Source organism: Saccopteryx leptura, chromosome 6 (genome assembly GCF_036850995.1).
Source record: "Saccopteryx leptura isolate mSacLep1 chromosome 6, mSacLep1_pri_phased_curated, whole genome shotgun sequence".
NCBI lineage: Eukaryota > Metazoa > Chordata > Mammalia > Chiroptera > Emballonuridae > Saccopteryx > Saccopteryx leptura.
In genome coordinates, this window is record NC_089508.1 from 157,287,074 (window position 1) to 157,313,992 (window position 26,919).

Here is a 26,919-nt window from a genome sequence, read left to right on the forward strand (position 1 = left end):
CCAAGCAAAAACAGAACCCTTCATGTGGAACTTGTCTATATGTGTGCAGACCCCAATGGCAGAAAGGAAAGGTGCATATTACCCTTCAAAGGGAAACTGTGAAACAACAGAGACTCCTTGACCTCTGAGGATTCCTAGACAATGCAGCTTCTTCAAGAAGGCAAAAAGGCTTTGAATAAATGGTGCTGGAACAACTGGACATCCACATGCAAAAAAGTGAATTTAGACACAGACTTTATACCCTTTGCAAAAATTAACTTAAGATGGATCACACATGCAAATATAAAACACAAAACTATAAACTCCTAAGAGATGACAAAGGAGAAAAGCTGGATGACCTTGGGTTTGGCAATGTTTTTAGATACAACACTAAAGGCACAATACATGAAAGAAAGAATTGGTTAAGTTGGACTTCACTAAAATTTAAAACTTCTGCTTTGTAAAAGACACGATTAAGAGAATTAAGATGATAGTCACAGATTATGAGAAAATATTTGCCCAAGAAAGCAATGAGGCCATCTCCTTCTCTGATCCAAGTGATACAGTGCAATGCCTGTTGCTAGGGGAGCAGGGGGAGCTGGGGGAGCAGGGGGAGCTGGGGGAGCAGGGGGAGGCTGGGAGGCTGGGGGAGCAGGGGGAGCTGGGGGAGCAGGGGGAGAAGAGGGATCAGGGGGAGCTGGGGGAGCAGGGGGAGAAGAGGGAGCAGGGGGAGCTGGGGGAGCAGGGGGAGCTGGGGGAGAAGAGGGAGCAGGGGGAGCAGGGGGAGCTGGGGGAGCAGGGGGAGCTGGGGGAGCAGGGGGAGAAGAAGGATCAGGGGGAGCTGGGGGAGCAGGGGGAGAAGAGGGAGCAGGGGGAGCAGGGGGAGCTGGGGGAGCAGGGGGAGCTGGGGGAGAAGAGGGAGCAGGGGGAGCTGGGGGAGCAGGGGGAGAAGAGGGAGCAGGGGGAGCTGGGGGAGCAGGGGGAGCTGAGGGAGCAGGGTGAAGATGGGGAGAAGGGGGAGCTGGGGGAGCAGGGGGAGCTGGGGAGAAGGGGTGCTTGTTTCCTGAAGTGGGCCTCCTAGGTCACATGTACACTGTTCTGGACAACCTCATGGACTTTTCAGAAGGACTGGATGTGGATTCAGTTTTTGAGCTCTGCAGCAGACTCGTGTGCCCCCTGGCAGAAGTGCCCCTCAGGCTGTGCTGCCACCTCACACCTGGAGTAGGTGGGAAATTCTGGGGAAGTCCACCCCCTGGTAGTTTTCACACTAGCTTCAAGCCCTGATGTCTGACCCACCTGCGTCTGCTAACTGCTGGCCGTCTGACACCATACATACCATCAAGGAAATGTCAAAGGCACCTAGTACTAAACTGCTTGCTTTTTCAAGCACTCCTTGAATGTCCATGCACCATGGAATCCTCTACTCCCCCTGAAGGAGGCTGGACAATATAGCATATTTGGGGGTCACGACCTTCATTATTTCATGATTTGCTGATAGTGATGATTTTCTGTGATTGGCTATCAATGAAGATCATTAATAGCAGATATTAATAAAACAAAAAATTACATTAAAATCTCTCTTTCATGCATGTACACATACACACAAAAGGCATTTGGGGTTAGCTGAGTTTTAGCTTCTTGAATTTTCAAACACAAATTACTCACATACCCACAAAAGGGAATATGCAATTATACCAAGCACACTGGAGTTTTAACTTTAGTATTTCCAACTTTTTTCTAGTTACAACCCTCTGGCTCATTAAAATCCTTAGTCCTGGCCCTGGCCGGTTGGCTCAGTGGTAGAGCGTCGGCCTGGCGTGCAGGGGACCCGGGTTCGATTCCCGGCCAGGGCACATAGGAGAAGCACCCATTTGCTTCTCCACCTCCCCCCCTCCTTCCTCTCTGTCTCTCTCTTCCCCTCCTGCAGCCAAGGCTCCATTGGAGCAAAGATGGCCCGGGCGCTGGGGATGGCTCCTTGGCCTCTGCCCCAGGCGCTAGAGTGGCTCTGGTCGCGGCAGAGCGACTCCCCAGAGGGGCAGAGCATCGCCCCCTGGTGGGCAGAGCGTTGCTCCTGGTGGGCGTGCCGGGTGGATCCCGGTCGGGCGCATGCGGGAGTCTGTCTGACTGTCTCTCCCCGTTTCCAGCTTCAGAAAAATACAAAAAAAAAAAAAAATCCTTAGTCCTTCCTTTACTGTGGTTTTTATTTTTAAAAGGAAATGAAACTGGTGAAGGCCTTTGCAGAAGTGAGCACCATGGGGTGGCAAGAACCAGAAGAAAGCATGAATGCTCAAGAAGGTGCTAGCAAGAGTCAGTTGGGTTCTGCGCTGAAGTGTCAGTGTCGGTCTAACACAGAGGTGGTCACCCAAACCAGCAAGAGATGAAGGAATTCAGAGAGCCTCAGAGCATCAAGCAGCCAGCTGACTGTCCTCTTCCTGCTCTATTTTTAGCTGTGTGAGTACAGGACACACTTGGGTGTCCTGGATAGGAAAGTGGTAGAGACCAGGTAAGTGACAGAGCCAACTGCAGGCTCCGCTGCATTTACAGATGGGGCAGGATGGAATGTGGCCCAGTGACTAACACCAAAGGGATATATATGCAACATCGGATCTGAGTTACTGATCAGAAAGCAAACAAGCTAAAACTTGGGGCGAGGATGATCTTTTTATTAGCCAGAACAAGGCAGCAAGGTGTATTTTTAACCACCACCATTTTCCTTGGGGTTTTATGGTAGGATGCAGTCAGGCACAGGGCTGGGCCTCATCGACTTTGTAAAGTGACCATAAGGTCACTGAGGGAACCCTGCTGATTCCCCAGGTCAGGAGCTGGCCCTGCAAACATCACCAGTTAGTGAAGTACACACAGGCAGGTTCAGGCAGGACTGCGGGCTGTGACAGGAGACCCAGGGCCTGCTAGTAGACTGTGGAGGTTCTAGTCATGGTCACTAACAAGAAACCAGAGAGGGAAGACCAAGGTAAAAAGTGAGGAGAACAGGCAGGGGCAGGGTTTGGGAAACTGGAAAAGGAACAGAGGGTTAAGAATATGCAAATCCCAGTGTCACCATCATTTGTGGATTAGATACAATAAAGACAGAAGAAAAAACACTAGCCACAGCCTTATCCTGTGAGGTGGGAATATACTAACTACTGTGGCACTAGGTTTTTAAACAGACAGAGCTCAGGTATGCAAATAAGCAGACCTCTTCCAGTGGTCACCAAAGGAGGGCTGATGTTTATCAGAAGGTGTCAAGACATTCAGCCCTGAGAGCTGGTAGCCAGGGCATCCTAATGTTGAGAAACCCTCCGAGAGGGATTTTTGCATACAGGCTTAAGTCCTGGGAAGTAAACTGGTAGAATAAGTTGTGTGATCAGGCTATGTAACAGGGTTTCTGGACCAAAAAAAAAAAAAAAAAAAGATGTCATCACACATCTTTTTGGACCAGATGAACAGGAACCAGGCCTGTTCTCTCAGGGGCTAAGTAAAATGGCTCCAAAGGTACTTCCTTCCAGGGTAAGTTTCTTGGGCAGAGACTTTTGTCCTGTATCTCCGTGTCTCACACAGGCCTGGAGAGTGGAAGGCCCCAAGCCAGTGCCTAACTGACCCAACAGGACAAATGCACAGCTTCTCTGAGCCACTACCTCACTGAGCAAATACTGAAGCACTTTCTGTGTGCTGGGCCCTAGATGGAGGAGGAAGACCCAGGCCCCTTATCAATGAGCCAGGCTTTGTGCCCCAGGGCCAGAACAAGCCAGACCAAAGTTCACTTTATGGTGGCTCTCAATTTTATTTCATTAGCACTGCTCATAGTGCATTCCTCATGGACTGAACCCACAGCATTGTCCCCAATACTGTACTGTGCACAATGTCTAGCAGTGTTCCTTGAAAGACTTCCGTGATAGAAGTTTGGGAACCACAATATTATCACAGGTCCTTCCCTTGGAGATTCGCAGTGATATCAGACAGTTAACGGCTCTGAAAAGTACTGCAGTAAATAAAGCTATTTCTTGGTGGTTCCCAAAATGAACCAAGTTCCTTTGTTGAGGAACTCATCAAAGTCATTCATATATCCAACTCAGAGGGAATGTATCTCACTGTCTCCTCGCTTCAGCCACAAAGCCCTATTTTTTGGTGGACCACCTCTTCAATTTCACCAAACACCACAGTCCTACTGAATACAATTTGAGTGATGCTGACTCGGTGTCTTGGACCCTTGACATGAGAATATCAAATCACAAATGTGCTTGCTCTTTCCTCTTCTCATTTATCCCTCCCGGCCCCCACTGTGGGACTTAAGTACTCAACTTATCCCTTAGAACTGCTTACTCCCTTGCTGGTCTGATGCGGGTTTGTACGTCCCCCATCATCACTGGAAATTCCTTTGGGGCAAAAGCCATGTCACGTGTTTCTTACTTCACGTCTATACTTTCTAGCATTGCAGTGCTGTGCTAGGCACAAGGAAGAGACTCCAAAGAGGCCTTCTGAACTGAACTAAAGTCAAGTTCCCTTTAAATGCCAGTTAAGAAAACCTAGCACAGCACTCTGGGGGCAAAGATGATGCCTCAAAGAAACTGCCTCAGTTTTCCCGTGATGCTTATTTTTATCATTTATTGAGGAATTATATGAATGCTGGCTAAATTAATGGGATGAAATAGTAATCTGCACAGCAACCCCAAAAAGTGGGGGCTCCTATAATCCCTGAGACTAGAAGTTCAAGAGGCAAGGAAGAGAGAATAGCGTGAAGCCCAGCCAGTCTTGGGCCCTGAGAAGATACGGACAGCTCCGGATTCCACAGGGAGAGCTCTGGGGAGAGTCCAACAGGGCTGCAGAGCCAGGCGCACAGAGATTTGGGGCAGGAGCTGTCTGTTCACCAGACCCAAGCTTGTTCCAGATGTTGACTTTTCCTTTCGAGTTCAGCAGACAATAGGGCTCTGCTGGATCCAAGAGGAGAAACAGATGGCAACTCCAAGTTTCAGAGCAAGACGCAAGCCCCTGACCTCCTCCCCACCTCCTCCCCAGCCTTAAGCAGACCTTAAGGACAGATGCTTGCATGGTCCCTTGCCCCTGAAAACATGATGCTCTTCGGGGGGCGAGCATGTAACTGGTGGTCCCCAGCCTGCAAGGCTGCTGCCTGTTCAGACACTCTCGTGCTAGTCTGGCCCCAGCTCTGCCCTAACACAGACCTAGGACTGGGTATGCTCGACTCCTGGCTGACTGGAAAATTCTTCAAGATTTCCACAAGTGTGCCAGGAGCTCAGGACAGAAGTGGCCTCTGATACCAGAAAGAAGAGTTTTGGTAACAGGGTATCTTGATTACAGGTTTTAGGAAAAGAAGTCCAGTGGCAGCTTGAAATGAACCAGAAGGAGTAGGCCTGAAGCTGCCAAAACATTCTGTAGGAACTTTGTGAGGCCCAGTGGGTTCTGACCAACAGAAAGGACAACACGCATGAGTGGGCAGTGACATCTCCCATCCCCATCCCTAAGGGAAGTGGGCAACCCCTAGTTACCTCAGAAGCCAGAGCAGGATGACTGGGGACTCCTTCCTCTCTTTGCTCTAACCCTGACGGGACAGCATGTGGGCACATACACTGTGCAGCACAGAAGAGCTCTTCACGAGCCTCCTCTCATTTCAGCCTCATAATAACCCAGTGAGACAGTTACTGTTGTCCCCATTTTACAGACAAAAAAACCACAGCTCAGATATGTGATTTGCCTAAAGCCACAATTATGATATGGCAGCTGTGACACCAAGGTCCACACTCTTAACCACCAAACTCCCCTGCCTCTACCTGATTTCCACTGAACATCATGGCACTCCAGGTGTTCCTCAGGGCTGGCCATCAAGGAGATGTCAGCTCCCTGCTCCATAGCCACCTAGGCCTAGGTGGGCCCGACAGCTCAGCAGTCCTATTAGCAACCTCTGACTATCCAGACCCCCCTCATCTCTTCACAACGGCCTTCTGAAGGCAGGAGGCCTGGCCCAGTCATTTTAAAATGGCCGTGTATTGCATGTCCTCGTCACCATGCCTGCAATTGTTTATGCTAGTGAAAGGGTCTGGGCCTTTCAGACAGGAAAACAACCCCTCCACAGTGCCCTTCAGATGACAACTTGATAAGCAGGGCACTCTGGTTAACTGGTTAACAAGCATCCTCCAGGAAATGTTTTCCAAAACCTAATCATGGCACATGTTGCACCTGCATCACCCTCATCTCCTCTGGCCTGCACCTCCCCGGACAGAAAGCTCTTTGGGGTGGGGATAGGTCTTGTTCTGGCTTTCATCCCAGTGCCAGACACTGCAACTCTCAGGGAGGACCTGCGAACTGGGTGGTGCTTCCCTCATGCCTTGTGTCAGAGCATGAGGTCTGGGCTCTAACATTCTTGAGCTGCATAAGGAATGGTACCCTGGCTTCTCTCTCTTTTCATATCTTCCCCAAGCTCTCAGAAGAGGCTGGCTGGCACCTAGCAGGTGCATAAAACACTGATGAGAAGATGGCAGAGCCCCTCTCCCAGCTCCCTCCAGGCTGGCACCATTTCCTTCTCTAGGTCTCAGCTGATGTCTCGTCCTCAAAGAAGCCTTTCGGAGCCAGTTCCTCTCCAGACCCCAAGTTGGCCAGGCCCCTCAGCCTGTTTATGCCCTCCACAGCACTTATCAAAGTCCAATACCACCTGGGTTGGTTGGTTCTTTCTCCCAACTAAACTATGAGCTCCAGGGAGCAGAGACCATTTCTGCCCCCATCATCCTGTGCTCTCTTACAGAGCCTAGCGTGGTGCCTGGCACACAGTAAGTGCTCAATAAATATGTGGAATGAACAGGAAAGGGTCTTCAGTGAGACAAAAGCAAAGAGAAGAATAGAAAGAGAGTTCATTCACCTTTCATTTTCATTCCAGGACCAAAACCAAAGTGCTAAGTGGGAAGACGTCCAGGATTTCCAAATACCCACACACTCTCAAGTCCCAGTTGTAGGGCTCAGAGCAGGCCGCCTTCTGAGAGCGGCCAGTGTGGATGTGCAGCACTGTTCAAAGGGGTGGAATGGAGCAGTGTTTTCACTGGATGTGCTTAGCTCCTATCCCATCATCAAACAACAGGACACAAATGACCACAGCAGTGACTAAGCACAGCACTAAAGGCTCCAGATATCTCCCAAGGTGCCCATCATGTAGGCCAGGTACCATGCTGGAGACTGGCAGTAGACAATGTCATGCCAGGGACTCAGCACTGTGTGCAGAGAAAATGGTTCAGATTTAGCTGACAGCTTTGTTGAAGGCCTGGGTAAAAGTTAGAATATGTGTAATAGGGGTTAATGTGTTAATACCAAAGTAAAGAGTGGCCAAAAGCTACTTTTCCAGCTCTACTAATGGGCTGCCCTGACCATTCCATCCCTTTTGTGACCACTACTGTGATAGCCAGGGACAGGCTCAATGGGTGTGGATGCAAACAAGGTCAAGGTCTCTGGCTGCCATGAGAATGGACCTGCTGATCATGACCTCATGAGCACTGTGCTCAGTTTCAGAGCCAGCCAGGCACAGACAAAGAAAACAGACAGGTTTGCTATGAGGCACAGACACTACTTACTTCAGATTTGATGGCTCAGTGGAATCCCCCATCCCATGCCCAGCAAACTAAACAGAGAAAGCTTGATGGAGGAAATAAAACTGATGTTATACTTGACTTAATGACAGTGTGTATGAAAACTCCAGTGATAAGGGCCCCATGGCATTTAGGAATCAGGAAACACAGACTGGCTGGGTTGGCACATTGTGTCAGCTTTCTCATTATAGTCCAAGCCCCTCTGGCTCTCAAACAGCCTGGAGTAGGTAGAGCAGGACTCTTGTGTCCATTTGAGTAATAAGAAAACTTGGGTCCAGGAGGTTAAGTGACTCACTCTAGGTCGACCACACAGCAGATAAACTGCCAGGTTAGAACTAGAAAATGTCCTCTGATTTCTATCTAGTGACTTCTCCCCTGGTCTCCCTGGATGACTGCTTATATGTGTAACATAGATTCTGGACCTCTGTTTCTTTATCTATAGAGTGAAAAAAAAGAAAAACCAGACCTAGCTCACACTACTAGGCATGACATCTATAAGTCTCTGACAAGCAGAGGGTCCAAAGTCCCAGAATATACACACACCCCTCACAACTATCACACACCAATTTTGACTGCATTTTCATGGGCGAAGCCTTGTTCTTGTTTTCAACTGAGAGACCTGGGAGAATAAGAAGTGATCTAGCTCTTCTGCTACCTGACTGTAAACTTTGAAAGAGGTACCTTGTCTTGCTAAGAATCAAGGGTGACCCCTTCTGCCACCTATGCTGATGCTGTATGGAGCAGTAAGTGGTAAAGCATGGCACCAGGACAGCAGGACACGGGACCCTCTTCGAGTCCTTATTTGTTATATGCAAGCCCAGCAGGTCCTTTTATGCTTTGAGGCTGGTTTTCTCATTGGTAAAAATGGGGGTGGTATCCCTGTCCACCTGGCCTCCACAATCACTATGGAGCTACCTATAAGACCATTATGATTTCATCTGTGAAAAGGGCCAATGACCATCTGGAGAGACGGCTGATTCCAAGACTGTAACAGGGAAAGTCCATGGTGAGACCAGAGTATCTCATGATGTGGGATACTCGAAGAAAGTGAGAAAATGTATGGAAACTGATGGAGACACGGCAAAGGGACACAAGAATCAGTTTGAGGGGCAAATTTGAGATAATTTCAGCATCAAATGAGTAATAACATAACTGTACATAATCCACTAAGCTTAAAAGTTCCATGAACCAACATTAATAGTACAAAAAATAAAAAGAAGGGAAGGGCAGAAGGCAAACTCTTCTTTACAGAAGAGTGCCTATTAATAAATGCATAAGAAATGATAGAAACAGAAAACTCGCCATTTTTTAACCACCACAGAAATAATAGATTCAGGTAAAAATCATCAGGGAATGCTAAAGCCTCTGGTAAAAGTCTGTGATTCAGGATGTGCAGAAATCTGCAGACACCAACTTAATCAAATGACCAAACTGAACATCACCAATGAAAGGACAAAGTCACATCAGGTGCTTCCTGACATTATACCAGAGGACTCGACATCACTTATGAAATTCTCCTTCTAAAACACTTAACCTGAATCAAATGATACCAACACAGACTGAATGACACTGGGCAAAAGAATGGGCCTGGATTCTTCAAAAAGTTCTATGTCAAAGCAAACAAAACAACAAAAAAGGTCCATGTCAGGAAAGAATATTTTAAAAGCCAAGGAATTAAGATTATATAAAAGACTAGGACAACTTCTGAGAAAGATGGCAGCATAAGTAAACACAGTACTCTCCTCCTACAGCATCAAAAATACAACTAAACTACAGAGAAACCACCATTCAGAATCGCCTGAAGTTTAGCTGAAAGAAGTCCTACAGCTAGGAAATTAAAGAAGAAACCACAATGAAACTGGTAGGAGGGGCAGAGACATGGAACAGGCTTGTGCCACAACCATGTATGAAGGATAAAAATTGGGAAGGCCATCTCAGCTGCAGAGGTCCCACCTGAAGAACAAGGGGTCCTAGACCACACCAGGCTCCCCAGCCCAGGATTCCAGTGCCAGGAAGAGAAGTCCCCATAACTTCTGGCTGTAAAAACCAATGAGGATTGTCGATGAGGGAGATAGAGGCTGGAGTCCCAGGCAGTCCCTCTTAATAGGGCCCTCATGCAGACTTATTCAGACTCACATGCTCTGAGCTCCACACTGGGACAGCTGCTCAAAAGGCACCGGGGCATATGGGGATGAATTGAAATGTCCAGCCTCAAGGTGAGAGCTGGGAGATAGCTTTCACCTAGATTTCTAGGTGAAAGGCAGAGGCCAATGTTTCTTTGATGAGCCCTCCTTGAACAGAATCAACAGGCAGGCACCATATCTGAGACTCCATCAACATGGCTCACACTGTTTGCTCTGATCTGGTGATTCCTTGAAGCTCCACCTCACACAACTTTGAGGCCTACCCACATTGTTTCCAATGGTTTTTCCAAACAAATGGCCTTCCCTGGTTCATGCTTCAGACTTTCCTAAAATCTCTCAAAAAAGTAACATTTGGAATCAGTATGCTCCATACCTCTTACTAAGTGGCTCCAAGACAGGCACTTGTACCAGCCAACCTTGGTTTGCAGCTTCACCAGGCCTTGGCACCCCCAAGCTGAGCACAAGTAGCCCCCATCTGCAGATCACTTTGTAGCTTATACCAGTGACCTCTGGAAGAACACAGATGGGCGCTAACCTTGGCCTGCACCTCCCAGGAGGCCCCAGAGTCAGTGCACTCAGTGGACAGCTTCAGATGACATCAAAGCATGACTGACTCAACCACCTCCACAAGAAATACACTCAAAGGCAAACCAGGCAAATACCAGAGCCCCACTGAAGTAACTCCTGTTCTATGGAATGAGAACCAGCAGAGCTAGTGCTCCATGGTGGTTGGAGGTCAGTGGTTTCAGCCAGTTCTTACAGCTGATCGGCCTGGGGTTAAATCCCTCTCATTGATGTGCCAACAGAAATCAAGGCTCAACTACAACAGGAGAGTATACAAAGCCCACATGAGGAGTATACCTGGAGTGCCCAGCTCAGGTGAACAGGGAGGCTGTACCACTGGACATTACAGGACACCTACTACATTAGGCCATTCCACCAAGCCTGGGAGACACAGCAGCTTTACCTAATACACAGAAACAAACACAGAGAGGCTGCCAAAATGAAGAGACAAAGAAACACATCCCAAATGAAAGAACAGAAGAAAAGTCCAGAAAAAGAACTAAACAAAATGGAGATAAGCAATCTACTAGATGCAAAGTTCAAAACACTGGTTATGAGTGTGTGCAATGAACCTGGTATAAACCTCAACAGCATTATAAAGGACCAGTCATAAATGAAGGATATACTAACTGAAATGAAGAATAATTTACAGGGAATCAACTGTAGTCAAAGCTGAGAAAAACAGTGATTTAGAATATAAAGAAGCAAAAAGCACCCAATCAGAACAACAAAAAGAAAAAAGAATCCAAAAAAATGAGGATAGTGTGAGGAACCCCTGGGACAACTTCAAGCACACCAACATTGGCATCATAGGGGTGCTGGAGGGAGAAGAGAGAGAACAAGAAATTGAAAACCTATTTGAAAAAATGACAGAGCCCTGGCCGGTTGGCTCAGTGGTAGAGCATCGGCCTGGTGTGCAGGAGTCCCAGGTTCGATTCCCAGCCAGGGCACACAGGAGAAGCCCCATCTGCTTCTCCACCCCTCCCCCTCTCCTTCCTCTCTGTCTCTCTCTTCCCCTCCCGCAGCCGAGGCTCCATTGGAGCAAAGTTGGCCCGGGCACTGAGGATGGCTCAGTGGCCTCTGCCTCAGGCACTAGAATGGCTCTGGTTGCAACAGAGCAACGCCCCAGATGGGCAGAGCATCGCCCCCTGGTGGGCGTGCTGGGTGGATCCCAGTTGGGCGCATGCGGGAGTCTGTCTGACTGCCTCCCAGTTTCCAACTTCAGAGAAATACAAAAAAAAAAAAAAAAGACAGAAAACTTCCCTAACTTGGTGAAGGAAATAAACATATAAGTCCAGGCAGCCCAGAGTCCTAAAAAAGATGAATCCAAAGGGGCTCACAACAAGACACATTATAATTAAATTGCAAATAGTTAAAGGCAAAGACAGAATTTTAAAAGTAGCTAGAGAAAAGTAGTTAGTTACTTAAAAGGGAACACCCATAAGACTGTCAGGTGATTTCTCTATAGGCACTTTGCAGGCCAGACCAGAAGGGATTGTCAAGAAATATTCAAAGTGATGCCTGACCAGTGGTGAGGCAGTGGATAGAACATCGACCTGGGACACTAAGGTCCCATGTTTGAAACTCAAGTTCACCAGCTTGAGTGTGGGCTCATCCGGCTTGAGTGCAGGCTTATCAGCTTGAGGAAGGGTCATTGGTTTGAGCATGGGATCATTCAAATGATCCCATAGTCACTAGCTTGAGCCCAAAGGTCGCTGGCTTGAGCAGAGGGTCATTGGCTTGGCTTGAGTCCCTCAGTTAAGGCATGTATAAGAAGCAATCAATGAACAACTAAAGTGACACAATTACTGGTTGATACTTCTTATCTCGCTCCCCCTCTCACTCCCAATTCCTGTCTTTTTCTCTAATGCACACACTAAAAAAATAAAAAGGAAAATATCCAAAATGATATAAATCAAGGACCTACAATCAAGATTGCTCTACCCAGCAAAACTATCATTTAGAATCAAAGGACAGATAAAGAGCTTCCCAGACAAGAAAAAGCTAAAGGAATTCATCACCACCAAACCAGTATTACATGAAATCTTAGGGGGTCTTCTTTAAGAAGAAGAAGAAGAAGAAAAAAAAGATAAAAAAACATGAACAATAAAATGGCAATAAATACATCTTTATCAACAACTGAATGTAAAAAATAAAATAACATCTACATAGACGAAGTATAGTGGCTACCAGAGGGAGGAGGAAAGGTTGTCAGGCAGAATGGAGACTAAATATATAGTGACTCTGAGTATAGATCATGTGCCATGAAGATGTACACCTGAAATCTATGTGATCCTATGGACCAATGTCACCTCATTAAATTTAATTTCTAAATAAATAAATAAAGTAGAAAACAACCACTCAATTTAATCTCCCTAAAATTCTCTGTCATTCTGAGTCTTTATTCATAAAAACGTTTTATGAAGTTGTGATATACTATGGAATATTAATATTAGACATTTATAATGTTAAAAAAATAAAAAAACAAAATAAATGAACAAGCAAGACAAAAACAGACTCATAGATACAGAGAACATTTTGACAGTTGCCAGATGGGGGGGGAGGTTGGGGGCTGGGTGAAAAAGCTGAGAGGATTAAGAAGTATAAATTGGTTGTTACAGAAGAGTCATAGGGATGTAAAAAGTACAGCACAGGGAATATAGTCATATAGTCAATAATATTCTAATAACTATGTACAGTGTCTGATGGGTGCACAGTGTTTCAGGGTGATCACTTAGTAAGTTATGTAACATCTAATCACTGGGGTGTACACCTAAAACTAATGCTTTAATGTATGTCAACTATAATTAAAAAATAAAAATGATTTAAAAAATTTTTTAAATTTTTAATTAAAAAAATCATCATGGACATAAATAAAACTGAAGTGGTTACCAGGTATATGGTGATGGAAAATGATTTGACTCTGGGTGAGAGCACACAATGCAATCAACAGTTCAAATGCCATGGAGATGTTTACCTGAAACTTATATACTCTTATTGCTCAATGTCCAACCTATTAAATTTTATTTCTTAAAAAAATAAAAAAGATTATGTGAGACTAAAGAAACCAGAGAACCAAATGCAATGTATAATCCTGAAATGGATCCTGGATAGGGAAAGAAAGCCAATAATTTTTTTTTTTTTTGGTATTTTTCTGAAGCTGGAAACGGGGAGAGACAGTCAGACAGACTCCCGCATGCGCCCAACCCGGATCCACCCGGCACGCCCACCAGGGGTGATGCTCTGCCCACCAGGGGGCGATGCTCTGCCCCTCCGGGGCATTGCTCTGCCGCAACCAGAGCCACTCTAGCGCCTGGAGCAGAGGCCAAGGAGCCATCCCCAGTGCCCGGGCCATCTTTGCTCCAATGGAGCCTTGGCTGCAGGAGGGGAAGAGAGAGACAGAGAGGAAGGAGAAGGGGGTGGAGAAGCAAATGGGCGCTTCTCCTATGTGCCCTGGCTGGGAATCGAACCCGGGTCCCCCGCACGCCAGGCCGACGCTCTACTGCTGAGTCAACCGGCCAGGGCCGAAAGCCAATAAAATTTATAGAAGAAATTATTAGAATAATTGAGGGAATTTCAAAATAAACCATATAATATATATATATATATATATATATATATATATATATATATATATATATGGCCAAAAATACATGCACATGTGCGCATACACATAAATGGGGTGGAGGAACAAACTGTTAGCAACTGGCAGATCCAGATGAAAATGTTCATTGTACTATATTTGTAGCTTTTCTGTAGGTTTGAAAAGTTTCAAAATAAAAGAAACCAAAAGGTCCTCTCAGTCCCTGAAAAGCTGTCAGAACTGTCAGTGGTGTCACAGCTGACTGGGGCACTCACCTGTCAGGTACTCCAGGACAGCGGCCATGTACACAGGTGCCCCCACTCCAATCCTGTACTTGGGGTGGCCTTTCTTGATGTACCGCAGCATCCGCCCCACGGGGAAGATGACTCCTGCCTTGGCCGACCGGGAGGTTTTGGTGGACTTCTTCTTCCCACCCCGGCTTGACATGGTGGTGGCCCTGGAGCTGATCAGTAAGCACACTGTGGAGGTAAGCAGCACACCATCAAGATCATTGGGACAGCACCATCCCCCCTTCCCCTCACACCCTGGCCCCTGGAAGAAACAGGACCTGCCAGCAGATGCCACTGCCTCCAGCCACTAAGCCCTCCAAGCCTAGCTGATGCTCTTCGCTGAAGCGCTGTGGCCCTTGAAGAAAGAATGGCTTAGCTTTTCTCATTTTATATTATACCATGACATCAATTTTATCAGTCACTTTCATTTAAAGGTTCCTCTGTCAGTGACTGTTCTTAAGTGTCTTCTTTTATGCTGCATGATGTAAAAGAAAATGGGATTTCTTGGCTACGTTCTATACTCTTGTTTAAGAATTATAATTTCATACACTGGAGACTGGGGCTGATAAATTTGTTTAAGTCTTCATAAAAGAAAAGAAAACTATGTCACCTGCCCCCAGAATGAAGCTTTAAAGCCAGATACCCAAGTTCTTTGATGAAAGTAGTGTCTCTACCTTACACAGTCCTTCATCTGTGAGCGGTAAGAACAGCTCACAGGAGCTCAGTGGGTAGCGAGGTTGGAATAAGAGGCCCTCTGAACGTGTCCAGTCTGCTGGACAGGCCTGCCCTCAGAGAACTGTTTTTCCTTCCCTGTTCCTCCTCCTAAACCCCATCCAAAATGCCACCCAGACCAGAGAATGCTCCCTCCTCAGCACCTCTGTGGGGCCCTCTCCTCTCTACCAGGTCATCACTACCTTAACTAAATGATCACAAATGTCTCCTGAAAAGGTCTGCCACCACTGCCTCCCCCCAATCCACCTGCCCTCCAAAGGCAGGGCTATGTCCACACACATAGATGTGAAGATGCCATGGTCCTGGTCTCACAGTGTTTCCTGGCTGCTGCTGCTACAATTCCCAAGATAAAAAGCAGGACTCTTGGCCTATCGTGCAACACCCTAGAAATTTAGTCCTGGCACACCCATCAGCTTTACCTTGTGCTTCTTGTAGTCATACATGGTCCTCCCAAATGCCCTCCTCTGCAGTGGCTGCGCTTTGGCTAGGACCTTCTCCATCCCTCACACTTGCTTTCTGCCCTCTGCCAAGCCTCCTGAATGCTCAGGTCCAGACACGCCATACTCTGGGGTCCCATGTACTTCAAAGAACACCATGATGGGCACATACTTCCACCCCTCCTTTCAGACTGCAAGTTCTTGAGTCTGTCCCTGACTATACTTAGTGAAGCATCACAAAGTAAGGTCTCAAGTGTTTGCTAAAAGCATTCAAGTCACCACGCATTCACTTCAGGAACTATATTGGGGAATGGAGACAGTGGTGTACAAGACAGAACAATCCCTGTTCTCGCAGAGCGGGTGGGACAAAAAAAACCTACAATAAATAGTAATGGTGAAAGGCCAGCACAGGGTGAGGAGGCCTCTGCCCATTCTAGAGCACCAAGCAAGCCTTCCCTACAGGATATTTATGCTCTGACCATTGAACCAAATGGGAAATTCTCCCATTTACTGGTAAACTGAGGTTAGGCTCCATAGTGTATGGACCCCTCAAGCTCCAACAGTCCATGCCTCTATGCCTGTGGAGACCAGTTAGAAATCCTTGTTACTATGACACCCAACCCTGTATTTGGGATGTGCCATGGTTCATATCTATCAGTGTGACTGATTCCCAAGATCATCCAAACTTGCTGCCTGGTAGAGATGGCCAAACAGCAGAGAGCAGCATTCCTGTGCACTGTTGGGCAGCTGTGCTGACAGGCCCAACAGAATTAAGGGACCCAAGCCCGGGTTCTTGAAGAGGGAGGGAGCTAAAGTCCCCTGGAATGAGAATCCTGTATTTCACCATTCAAGGGCACTAAGTCTTAATTGATCACTGAATGCAGGAGTCCCAGAAGGGTCTGAGTTTTTCTAAAACAGTTAGTTGGCTCCATTTCTTTCTGTAATGAGTTCCATTTTAAAACATTCCCTGCAAACAGGTGCCTGTGCTCACCCTGAGAAGGCAATATGTGTACACGTGTGTACACATGTGCACACGTGCGTTTGCAGGGAAAGCTGTCAATGGGTTTCTTAGCATTCTTTTGCTTTACTGCAAATGTGTTTCACAGACCATTTCACAGATCAACCCTACACTTTTGGACTAAGCTTTTCAGATCTAAATGTTTTCCCTCTTTCAGCAGGAGAGGCCTGTGGTCAGTGATGATTAATGCAGCTCAGCCCTGTTCTTACTGGAGCACAGACTTCAGCTCTGTCTTCAGGCAGCCCTGTGTGGGTATGTTTAAGGTTGCCCATGTGGGAATCACACAGTGTCCTGCTTCAGAGAGGAGCCATTAGCACTCAGGAACCTGATGGTCCTAAACATACTTATTCCTTAAAACTGATGTTCCCAGTGCTTTTCTCTGATTCTAGCCGAGTCTTTACATCATCTACATGCTGGTAACGCCAGGTCTCTGGCCCAGTGCCTGCCTGGTTGCACTGGGCAACCCCAGAGCTCTGCTCTCATTGCCTGACACAAGGGCCCACTTGCAAGTCCCATGGGCGCCTTTAACTCTTCTGGGTTTCTCAGTCCCATCAGCAGGAACATCACACATCAAGCTAGCAAGCAAGTCAATCAACCTGGCCCCTACGTGTTTGCACACCTCCTCAGCATCCAATCACTAGCCAAAACCCTGTTGATCCCACCTTCATAACTTCTCAAGTCTTCTCTTTCTCTTCACTCCACTCCACCTTAGTTCAGCTCTGCTTCTTACCTATTCCCTAGCAGTATCAGTCCCTTCTTTCCATGGTCACTACAGAATCTTTGCCCCCTTTGCTAGTTCCCCATCACCCTGAGCCACCTACAAATGGAATCCTTCAACTACTACAGCAGCACTGTTTCCTGCCATCCTGCCTGGCTCAGATGCCCCAGGTCAGCCCTGACTTCCTGACCTGTGATGCTGTGTGCCCAGAATGCTGTATCTGCAGTCTGTAACACCCTTTGTCCTTCTGCCAACCTGAACTGTGCTCACACAAGCCCTCTTCTCGGGTCTGACCGTGAACTGGAATTGCTCTCAGCTCCGTGTTCCTACAGCACATATCCTGGCATATACCTGTGTGCCTCCCTCCCCAACTTGACTGAACTTGATGTCAGGTGCTATAGTTAACTCATCTCTGGTGCCCTGGGTCCCAGAAAAGATCTAAAACATCATGGACCTTCAAGCGTCATTCTGCCGAATGAAGAACATCCTCTTCATGTCTCATTTTGAGTTCAGCTGCTCTCTGGTAAAGCAGCCCTAAGTCTTCATCCCTCCCCAAGGGGGCTGTCCTGCAGATTCTGTTGCTTGCCCTTCCCCATGTTCTTTCTGAAATTCTAACTATAGATCCCCAAGCTGCAGTCACAGCTATTAGAATTGACTAAGCCATGCAATCTCATGAATTCCAGTAATGTGTGATTTTAAAAACATCATTTAGGAAAATCACCTTGTAAGCTTGCAGTCTCTAGATAAACCCATGAATATGCAGGTCTATCCTGCTCTAGAGGACCATGGAGATACGGACAGCTATGGCAAGGCACCAATGTGGGCAGAGAGGTTGTGACAGAGTGGCTGTTGAACACTGTGATTAAGAACTTGAATTCCAAGTAAGACTGACCTGACTCAAGTCATGGCTCTGCTGCTTAAAGACTATGTGTACTTGGGCACATGATATAACCCTCTGAGCCTATTTTCTCAGCAGTCCAATGGAGATGATGTTAGAATAGACCTCAAAGAGTTGAAAACAAGCATGCATTTAAGGGTCTAACTCCTACTAAGTGAGTGCTCAATCAAGTTAATAATGGCAACAATGTGCATAAGGTGAAACAAGGCCCCCTTCTTGAACACCTGGCATTGGATATTTGTACTAATGAGGGTAGGTGCTGTAACAAATAAGCCCCTACAGTTTATTTCTCACTCATGAAAAGTCTACAGTGGGTTTCCATCACTGGCCAGTGCTTCTCCACAGGATGATTCATGAATCCAGACTTCCATGCTTCCATGCCCAAGGTTACCAAGGAAGGGAAAAGGCCATGGAGGAAAACAATGAAGGTGTTCAGGCACACTACTTCTGACCATGATCCATCAACTAGAACTTGGTCGTATGGCCACATCTAATTGCAAGAGAAGTTGGGAAATGTCCTCCACCTATTTGCTCAGAAGAAAAGAGGAAACAGGCAGCTCCCATCACATGACAAATCAACTTGAAAGCTGACCCTGAAGCCAGGGTCTGGATGATCAACCAAAGCCTGCTGGGCCCTGTTTGACCCATGTCTTGCACCCAGCCTCTTCTGATGGACAGTTCTACATCATATAAAAAGTGGCTTCGGATATACTCTACTTCTCTCCATGGCACAGGCACTGTTCACCGGAGAAATAGCAATACTCTCTTGTCACAGAGATAAAGTTGTGCCCTCGGCCCTGGCCGGTTGGCTCAGTGGTAGAGCGTCGGCCTGGCGTGCAGAGGTCCCGGGTTCGATTCCCTGCCAGGGCACACAGGAGAAGCGCCCATCTGCTTCTCCACCCCTCCCCCTCTCCTTCCTCTCTGTCTCTCTCTTCCCCTCCCGCAGCCGAGGCCCCATTGGAGCAAAGATGGCCTGGGCGCTGGGGATGGCTCCTTGGCCACTGCCCCAGGCACTAGAGTGGCTCTGGTCGCAACAGAGCGATGCCCCGGAAGGGCAGAGCATCGCCCCCTGGTGGGCGTGCCGGGTGGATCCCGGTCAGGCACATGCGGGAGTCTGTCTGACTGTCTCTCCCCGTTTCCAGCTTCAGAAAAATACAAAAAATAAAATAAATAAAAAATAAAAATAAAGTTGTACCCTCCTTCCTGGACTCATTGACCAGGAGGACACCCCATTCAGTAAACCAGAAGCCCTCACCGCAGTAGAGGGCCACAGATGCTTTGAAAACAGTGATAGGTATTCAGGCAACCTTGGCATCTGTACATCACATATGTTCACATATGTTAGTTTGGCTGCCTTTTTTACTGTTATCAGGCCAGGAAATGAAGATTCTGTAGTTGATCTTGAAGGGATATCTGTAGTCTTTATCTCTGCAACTCCTCTAAATCAATCACTTTTTTGCAGAAACCCAAAGCTTACCTAGAGACACACTGTTGGAGAGGCCGTACAGAGATGACCCAGGCTTGAGTGAGATGCCAGTCTCTGGCCACAGGCTCTTCAACAAATGAGACATGACCTGGACAACATGAACTGTCCTCATAGCACTGGACTAATTAGAAGCCTGGCTGTGAGGATCCTGTGAATTAGATGGACATGAAAACCACAAGCCCTCAACTAGTAGGAGGGGCCTTAGAGGTGAGGAGGGCAAAGAGCCATCCTACCTAGCTACCTATCACATGACTCCATTACTCCCCAATATGGCACCCTAACAGGCTCTTCACTGCTTTGCAAACTACCTTTATTCCCATCTCCGGTTTTGGCACATGCCACTCACTCAATCTGGAACACCCTCCCCAGCCTTTGTCCAGGATAATCCTGCCTAGTAGTCCCAACACCTTCTCTGGTGATGCAGACCCTTTCAAGGAACTCTCTCCTCTGCATTTCTGCATTGTGGCCCCCAGTCACAGGATAGGTTGGGCAGCCCATGTCCAGCTGCAGCTTGCACACAAGGCCATGCTGACCTCCAGCATCTCTCACCCTATTTCCAGCAACCAGGGCTCCACCAGGCCAAACTGCTCCCAGATTTCTCAGTGGACATTCCTGTTGTGGCCCCTGAGCCCAGCTAAAAATCCCTTATGTCCCTGTGCCTACCACCATTCTTTAATATGTTCAATTGCTTTTCTCAGTCTAATGTAAAATGCTCTGCAAATGCAGTTTACAGGTCTTCCTTCCCATCTAACTGGCTCTCCCAAAACAATTTACATAAACATTCTAAGGCCAACTACCCCACACTTAACACTTGTTACAGTGTATCATCACTGCCTATTCCCTTGTCTGTCTTGATGATGGACCAGTTAGCTCTGCGCACCACTGTGTCTCTGCCTGCAACCTGGTAGGCTCTCAAATGCTGGCTGGTGACTGATCAATTGGCATTTACTGTGGATAGGGTTCTTTTGACAAAAATGAGGGTAGCATTTCCAGAGGCCACAGGACTCAGAGATGTGGAAGTGGGACACCAGTTGGGGACCTTCTCTAGGATTATTCATGTACACACACGCCTGGCTAATCCCTGTGGGAGCCCAGACCTCAAAATCCAGGGAGTTTGTGGAACTACTTTGGGAATTCCCAGGGAAGGAACACTGCAATTGTCCTGATACCTAAGGTGGGAGCCTTGCACAGGTCTTCCAACTCCCTGATAATTTTATGGCTCCAGTGACTTCTCAGTAACTAAACCAGCTCAGTAACACAGCCAGGGGCAAATACTTACCTTCCTCATATCTGTAAGACACTGACCTCTGCTAAAGCTCCAGCAGAACAAACTGTTAAACAGAGCACTCACAAAGTCACTGGAATGCTCAATAATGAAGTCTTTTATTATCTAAGCCAGTGGTTCTCAAACTTTTTGAAGTCGAGGCACATTTAAAATCCTACAAATAATTGTAGGCACACTACATACAAATTTCTGAGAACTATGTTATAATAATTAAGTCAAATATTAAAGAAAAAAGTATAAAGTCCAAGCATACTTTTATGGTAATTAAATGAAATAAATACAACAAAATTAATTTATTCTGACATTAAAAAACATTTTTGTTACATTTTTTGTTATGCTTTTTAGAATTCGTAGAAAAGAGGGCTTAAAAAATTAAAAAACGACAAAAAAAGTTATCTTTTTTATATATATAAACACATTCTTAGTAAGATTTAGTAAATTTGGCAGGTCCTGGCGCAAATGTGTTAAGTTTTTTCATTCTTGTGTTTATGAGAATCATGACCTTGATGTGTCCTAGTGATTTCTTCAATGTTTGGGCATATATTTGAAAGGCAAACTCTCATATCCTCCTCAATACATTGAAGAATTCCTCTCTTTTTACTCTTAATTGTATTGAGTGCAGAAAACCCCCACCATACATATCATCTTAACTTGACACCAAACAAAGGCTAGAAGAAACTTGCCTCCAGTCTTTCCGGGGAACATGGGGGGTAGTGTAAACAATCCAGCATCACAGCTTAATAGCCTTTTGCAACCTAATCAGGCAAGTGAGGTGGGGTATTGGGCAGACTGTCAGCTGACAGCCAATTCCCCACACCTCTGTCCCCCAAAAATCTAAACTCCAAAAACCCTGTTGGTGTTTTGGTCCTCAACAGGCACATATTTCTCTGGAATACCATAGGGCACACCTGGAAATCTTCTAGGGCGCACACTGCACCCTGGTGCACACTTTGAGAATCACTGATCTAAACAATGAATGTGTATGTCTTGATCCTGAGCGAATATAGATTAGAACTGCTGGGGAGCTGCTAACCAGACATCCCTATCTCCAGCACCTGAGGGTGAAGGAATTTGAACTATAAGTGCTCAAGTCACTGTGGCTGAGGAAGGATTGCTCCATTCTTTCTTTGCAGCTGGATAAATGTCCACGTATCCACATGCATTTGTCAGCTTCCTATCAACTCTATCACAAAGGCGAACCTGAGTCTCTTAATTTTGAAGCACAGGACATTAATCCCATTTACAGCATTCTCTTCCATTTATTCCTATCATACCAAATGACTAATGTTGTCACTGCTGTCATGTCCCCAGAGGCATGTGGATATACTGCACAAGTATCGCTCACAGAGCTGGGGTTCACAAGCTACACTCTGATTGGTTCAGAACTGAGACCTGCTCTGGTACTCTAGCCAATCAGAAAAAAAAAAATCTCTCTCTATTCATAAAACACTACATCATAAACTAAGCCCCAGGGTAGAGTTTACAGTCTACCCTGGTAGAACCAACGGACTGCAAACAGGGAGTAGAGGATAAATTGAGATAGGAAATAAATCTGAAACTGCACATTTTGTTCTAGCAGACATATCTCTCTCATGTGTTAGTTTTTAGTGATGTGATAAAAATAACCCAAGCACAAGTTTTACTCACAAGTAAAAAAGTTTGCAGGAAGCTAGTCTGGAATTAAGATTCCACCTCTGCCAACTTTCTCCATGGTGTGCTTCCCCAAATGCATTAAGACCACCATACAGGGTGGAGCAAAAGTAGGTTTACAGTTGTTCGTATGAAAAACGATACAATCAAATAATAATAATAATAAAAACTGTTTTGCATACTCACAACTGTAAACCTACTTTTGCCTCACCCTGTACCTCAGTGCAGTAAAGCACTGTCTGCCTGCTGCACCAGGAAACTCTCCTTCACACCTCCTCTCTTTTCAAGGCTGTACCAAACTAAGATGACCACTCCAATGGAAGACCACTAAAGGTCAAATTAAAATGTGAGCTTCAGTAGGGCAGGGCCCTGGTCAGATTTGGCATCCAGAAGCCACTTGATATTTGTTAGAGGAAAAGTTCCCAGTAAGAGTAAAGGACTTCTGACCATGTCTCTCTCCTACCCAGAGCCTCTGATAGCTTTTTACTACTGTCAGAATAAGGTCTAAATCCCTCAGCATTTCTGATCAGGATCCTCTGTGATCTGGCTGTCTTGGCCCTCTAGCTTCACCTGATTCTCATCTTGGATCCAGCCATCCAGAGCCTCTGGCAGCTCCCCCAGATGGCCTCTTTTCTCATTGTTCTAAGATTCTGCACATGTGGTTCCCAGGCCTCAAACACTTATCCTGACAGGCCCTCCTTTGCCCAGCCAATTCCTACTTAGCCTTTCTGTGCCTGGTAAGGGCTTGCTCCTGGTTAGGTTATCATCCTGGGGGACACTATGGGAATGATTATAGCCTCCTGCTCTGGCCTCGCAATGGCGGCTTGCCTGTCTTTTCCGAATGTCAGCTTCCTGATGAAAAGGAGTCATTTCTTGATCATGGTACTGTCCCCAGTGTCTGACCCAGAGTTCATTCTCAAGAAATATTTATTGAAAGACAGATATGACAGGCTTAATCCAAGCAAACAACCTATACAACTCTTTGGTATGAAGAATTGACCCATTCAGGCTCACTAATCAGAGCTGAGGTGGGGCCCAACAGACTTTAAAAGCTACAGAAAGTGGGGAGAACCCATAGGACTGGTATACACACTACTTACCCCTGCTCCTTTCCTGCCTGTATGCCAACGGAGGTCTGAAAAACTCAATAGCACACTCAAACGAGAACTAGAGGCTGCTGCAATTCTGAGGAACAGCACATAGATTCTTGGGTTTTGTCAGCATAGGGTTTTCAGCGTGTTCTTTTACTTATTTAAATAAATCTTTAAATGACTTGGGGCATCATTAGCTCTCCAAGTATTAGAGGCAGGTCCCAGAATATATGTATTTCAAGCCTCTCTTCAGGGAAAGAATGAAGGCTCTCTCTCATATCTACCAACCCTCTCCAGGACCAGAAGAAATGGCAGATTAAAATGCACCACTCCCTGGCCCATTTAGTATATATACACCAAGCCAGTGACTTACGACTGTGCATGGGATCTTCCAGACAGCTCTCAATGTTTAATAAAATGTGAGCTATCCCTTCCTCATTCTAAAGACCCTGGCTCAAACAACTTTCACTTACTTTAACCTTCTTAATACCTTTATCACCATTTCAATGGGAACAGAGTAAAACAAAATGTCAGACTGAAGAGACTCCCTACTCTCCTGCTAAAATTGTTTTGGGGAAAAATTTTAAGTCTTGATGTTTTGGGGGGTTTGTTTGTTTTTTGGGGTTTTTTTGTTTTGTTTTGTTTTGTTTTTTTAAGAAAAAATAGGTTTACAAACATATACACATCGAACACTCTCTTGTGCAAGACCAAGACGCTACTGTCCAACTTTGGTAAGGGATATTAATTCCAGTTGCGAGCATGAGGTGTCCGTTTCAGAGCTCATAACTGCTCTGACAGCAAAGAGTACCCTAAAAGAGGCCTGCCATAGGTGGATTCCACCTAATTTACAACTGGGGCCTCCCACTCAAATCTAAAGCTGTTCAAAATTCCCCTGAGGCTTGGAGCAGGGAGCCTTGGAACAAAGCACTTTCCCCCCTCTTTAACGGTAAACCCTCAAACCACAAAGGTGGAAGAAAAAGAGAAGCTAGCAGGAGTGCCCTTCTAATTGTCTATTCTTATAGGATGTTTATTGAATCATTAAAATCTTACAAGGACTTCACGGTCACTGTAATTACTGAATCCAAGGTTAGTCTCAGCTGTTTCTACAGAAGTCTCTCACTTTCAAATTCAGGACTATTTCCCCTAACACCTTGTCTAAAAGAATCTTCCATGCAATCTACTAACAAGATCGCTGAATGAGCTGCGGACTCTGCAGGAGTGGAGGTGGGGCGCACCATCCACACACCTGTTGTCAGGTGACCCGGCCAACAGCATCCTGCGCACTTACCTCGCCACTCCAGCCCAACTCACCCCACCCTACCCCACGCCACCCCCAGCGAGTCTCTTCTCTCCTGGCCTTTTCCACCTGGGAGCCTTCAGCCTTCCCGAGTTTACCTTTCAAAAACTCCTAACCAAAAAGCAAACAAAAGGCCCATCAGGAGCCCAGCAAGAGCAGCGGGGGTTCCCGTGGCCACTCTCCGGCTAGTCTCTGGACAACCCCTTCGCCGCCCCGGCTCCAGTCCCGCAAGTGTCCTCCACTCTAACCCCCCACCCTCCCAGCGGATAAGAGCCCAGCGCCTGCACCGCGGCCACCGGGGTCTCGGCCCCACGTATTGTGCCGGGGCCGGCAACTCGTGGGCCCGCGGGCCCTCACCAAGTCCAACTCCGCGCACACCCGCTCCCGGAAGCTCAGGCCCGCCAGCAGCGCCGCGGGGCCTCGTCGGGCCTCAAGCCGAGCCGTCTGCCCGCCCACCAAGGGAAGGGTTGCCAGTAGAGGGGCCCCAACTGTCTCCTTCCCACAAAAGCGCCCGGGCGCGGGCAGGAGGACGCGGTGATGAGAAGTTGGCTTCCGGGTTTGCTTTTGAACAAAACCAAAGGGAATCCCCACGCGGCCCCGGCACGGCCTGGGAAGGCGCTGCGCGCGCGAGGCCCCGGCGTGGGCCGCGCTAAGCCGGCGGCCAGAGCCCGACCAGCGCCGCCCGGTGCGCACCAGGCCGGGCCGCTCCCAGGCACCGGCGGCCGGTAGAGCACGGCAGCCGGACCCTGGCGGCGGGTCGGGGCGCGGGGGGCCCGCGCGGCACTTACGGGCGGCTCGGCGGCGGCAGCAAGCTGTTCGGTTTGTGCCCTCTGGGCCGCTCGCGCCTTTTCTCTCCGCGCTCCTCGCTGGCCTGCCCGCCCGCCCGCCTCCTCGCTTCCCGCCCGCACACTCCGCGCTCGCCCCCTCCGCCCGGCTCCGCTGTCGAGTGAACTGGAACCACTCGCCGCGGCCCCGGGATTCCCACAATGCACAGCGCGCAGCTCGTCACATCCCATCCCGTCCGCGCGCGTCCGGCCACCCCTCCCGCGCCGCCCCGGCCTTGACCCCAAGCACGCCGCTACACGCGCGGGGGTTTTCTCGCTCTGCCGCCTGGACGTGGATCGGTCTGTCCTCGGCTGCACTGAGGCCCTGGCGTCCGGCCTCTTGCCCTCAGGCACTCCGCCCTGACGCTGGACGCAGGGGGCACCCGAGCAGAGGGCCCCTGTCAGTGCTGCTTCTCCAGCGCGTGTCTCTCGAGTTGCACTTATTGAGCGCCTACTATGTGCCTGGCGCTCCGTATGGGACTTTCGCTGCCTCATCCCTAGAATCCTTACCGTTAACCCAAGGGAGGGAGGCACAATTGCTTCCCTCCCCAACCAATGCAAACCTCCCGTGCATCATAGAGCTTTCCCCACCCCGCTGTCTATAGATAAAAAGCCCCCAGCAACCCTTTCTGTACCACGACCAACCACTGCACATCCGACTGCCCTAAGATGCTTCATCATGACCCCCAGAAGCCTGGACCTGCTTTGCAGATGGAAGCCGTTAGCTACTTCGATTGAGCAAATGTTCACGATTGAACTCAGTTGGGATTCACAGATGTAAACAGTGATTCTTTACCACTACACACGTGTTTTAAAACTGCAGACAAGCAGAAAGAAGAGGGGCCTCTGTAAAGCCCATCTGTAAATCCCTAAGTTAGGCGTGTGTGTGTCTGCGCTCTCTCTCTCTCTCTCTCTCTCTCTCTCTCTCTCTCTCTCTCTCTCTCAGGTGTTAGTGCCCCATTCCAGGTACTTAAATAGGGCCCTCCTCCACTCGGCTCCTCCCATCTACCAAAGTGTAGGGGGGTGGGGGGCCACCTGAGCATCTAGCTATGGCCCAAATTTAGATAACAATACACACCCAGCAGAGTTGATGTGAAGTTTAAAGAACCGCCGCCCCTTCCAGCAAATCCCTCCCAATCCTCCCGCTGCTCCCTAGAGCAGCGGTGGTAACCTCGTTCCTTCACCATGGTATTTTACGCAAGACTTCGCAAAGCAGTATCCAATACATGCCACTCGTGCATTCATTGACTCAATTAAGTACTGAAGTCATACTTTGGGCCATGCACCAATTTGTGTGATTAAGATAAAGCAGTGAACAGAACAGGCAAAATTCCCTGCTC

General features: G+C 47.6%; 1 protein-coding gene across 12 annotated transcripts in view; it reads right to left on the reverse strand.

The window, feature by feature from the left end:
• Positions 1-25,697, reverse strand: part of MACROH2A1 (macroH2A.1 histone) — a 90,684-nt gene extending 64,987 nt beyond the window's left edge. For 10 of the 12 annotated variants that reach the window (XM_066343933.1, XM_066343932.1, XM_066343931.1 and 7 more), the window contains exons 1-2: positions 25,544-25,697; positions 14,129-14,332 (exon numbers count right to left, since the gene is read on the reverse strand). In XM_066343933.1, coding sequence (XP_066200030.1) covers positions 14,129-14,300 — 172 coding nt within the window. In that variant the 5' untranslated portion in view covers positions 14,301-14,332; positions 25,544-25,697. Of the gene's footprint in view, positions 1-14,128; positions 14,333-14,421; positions 14,499-19,423; positions 19,440-25,543 lie in introns of those variants that run through there. The other 2 variants (XM_066343927.1, XM_066343928.1) reach the window with 2 other exon arrangements.
• Positions 25,698-26,919: the final 1,222 nt, after the last annotated feature.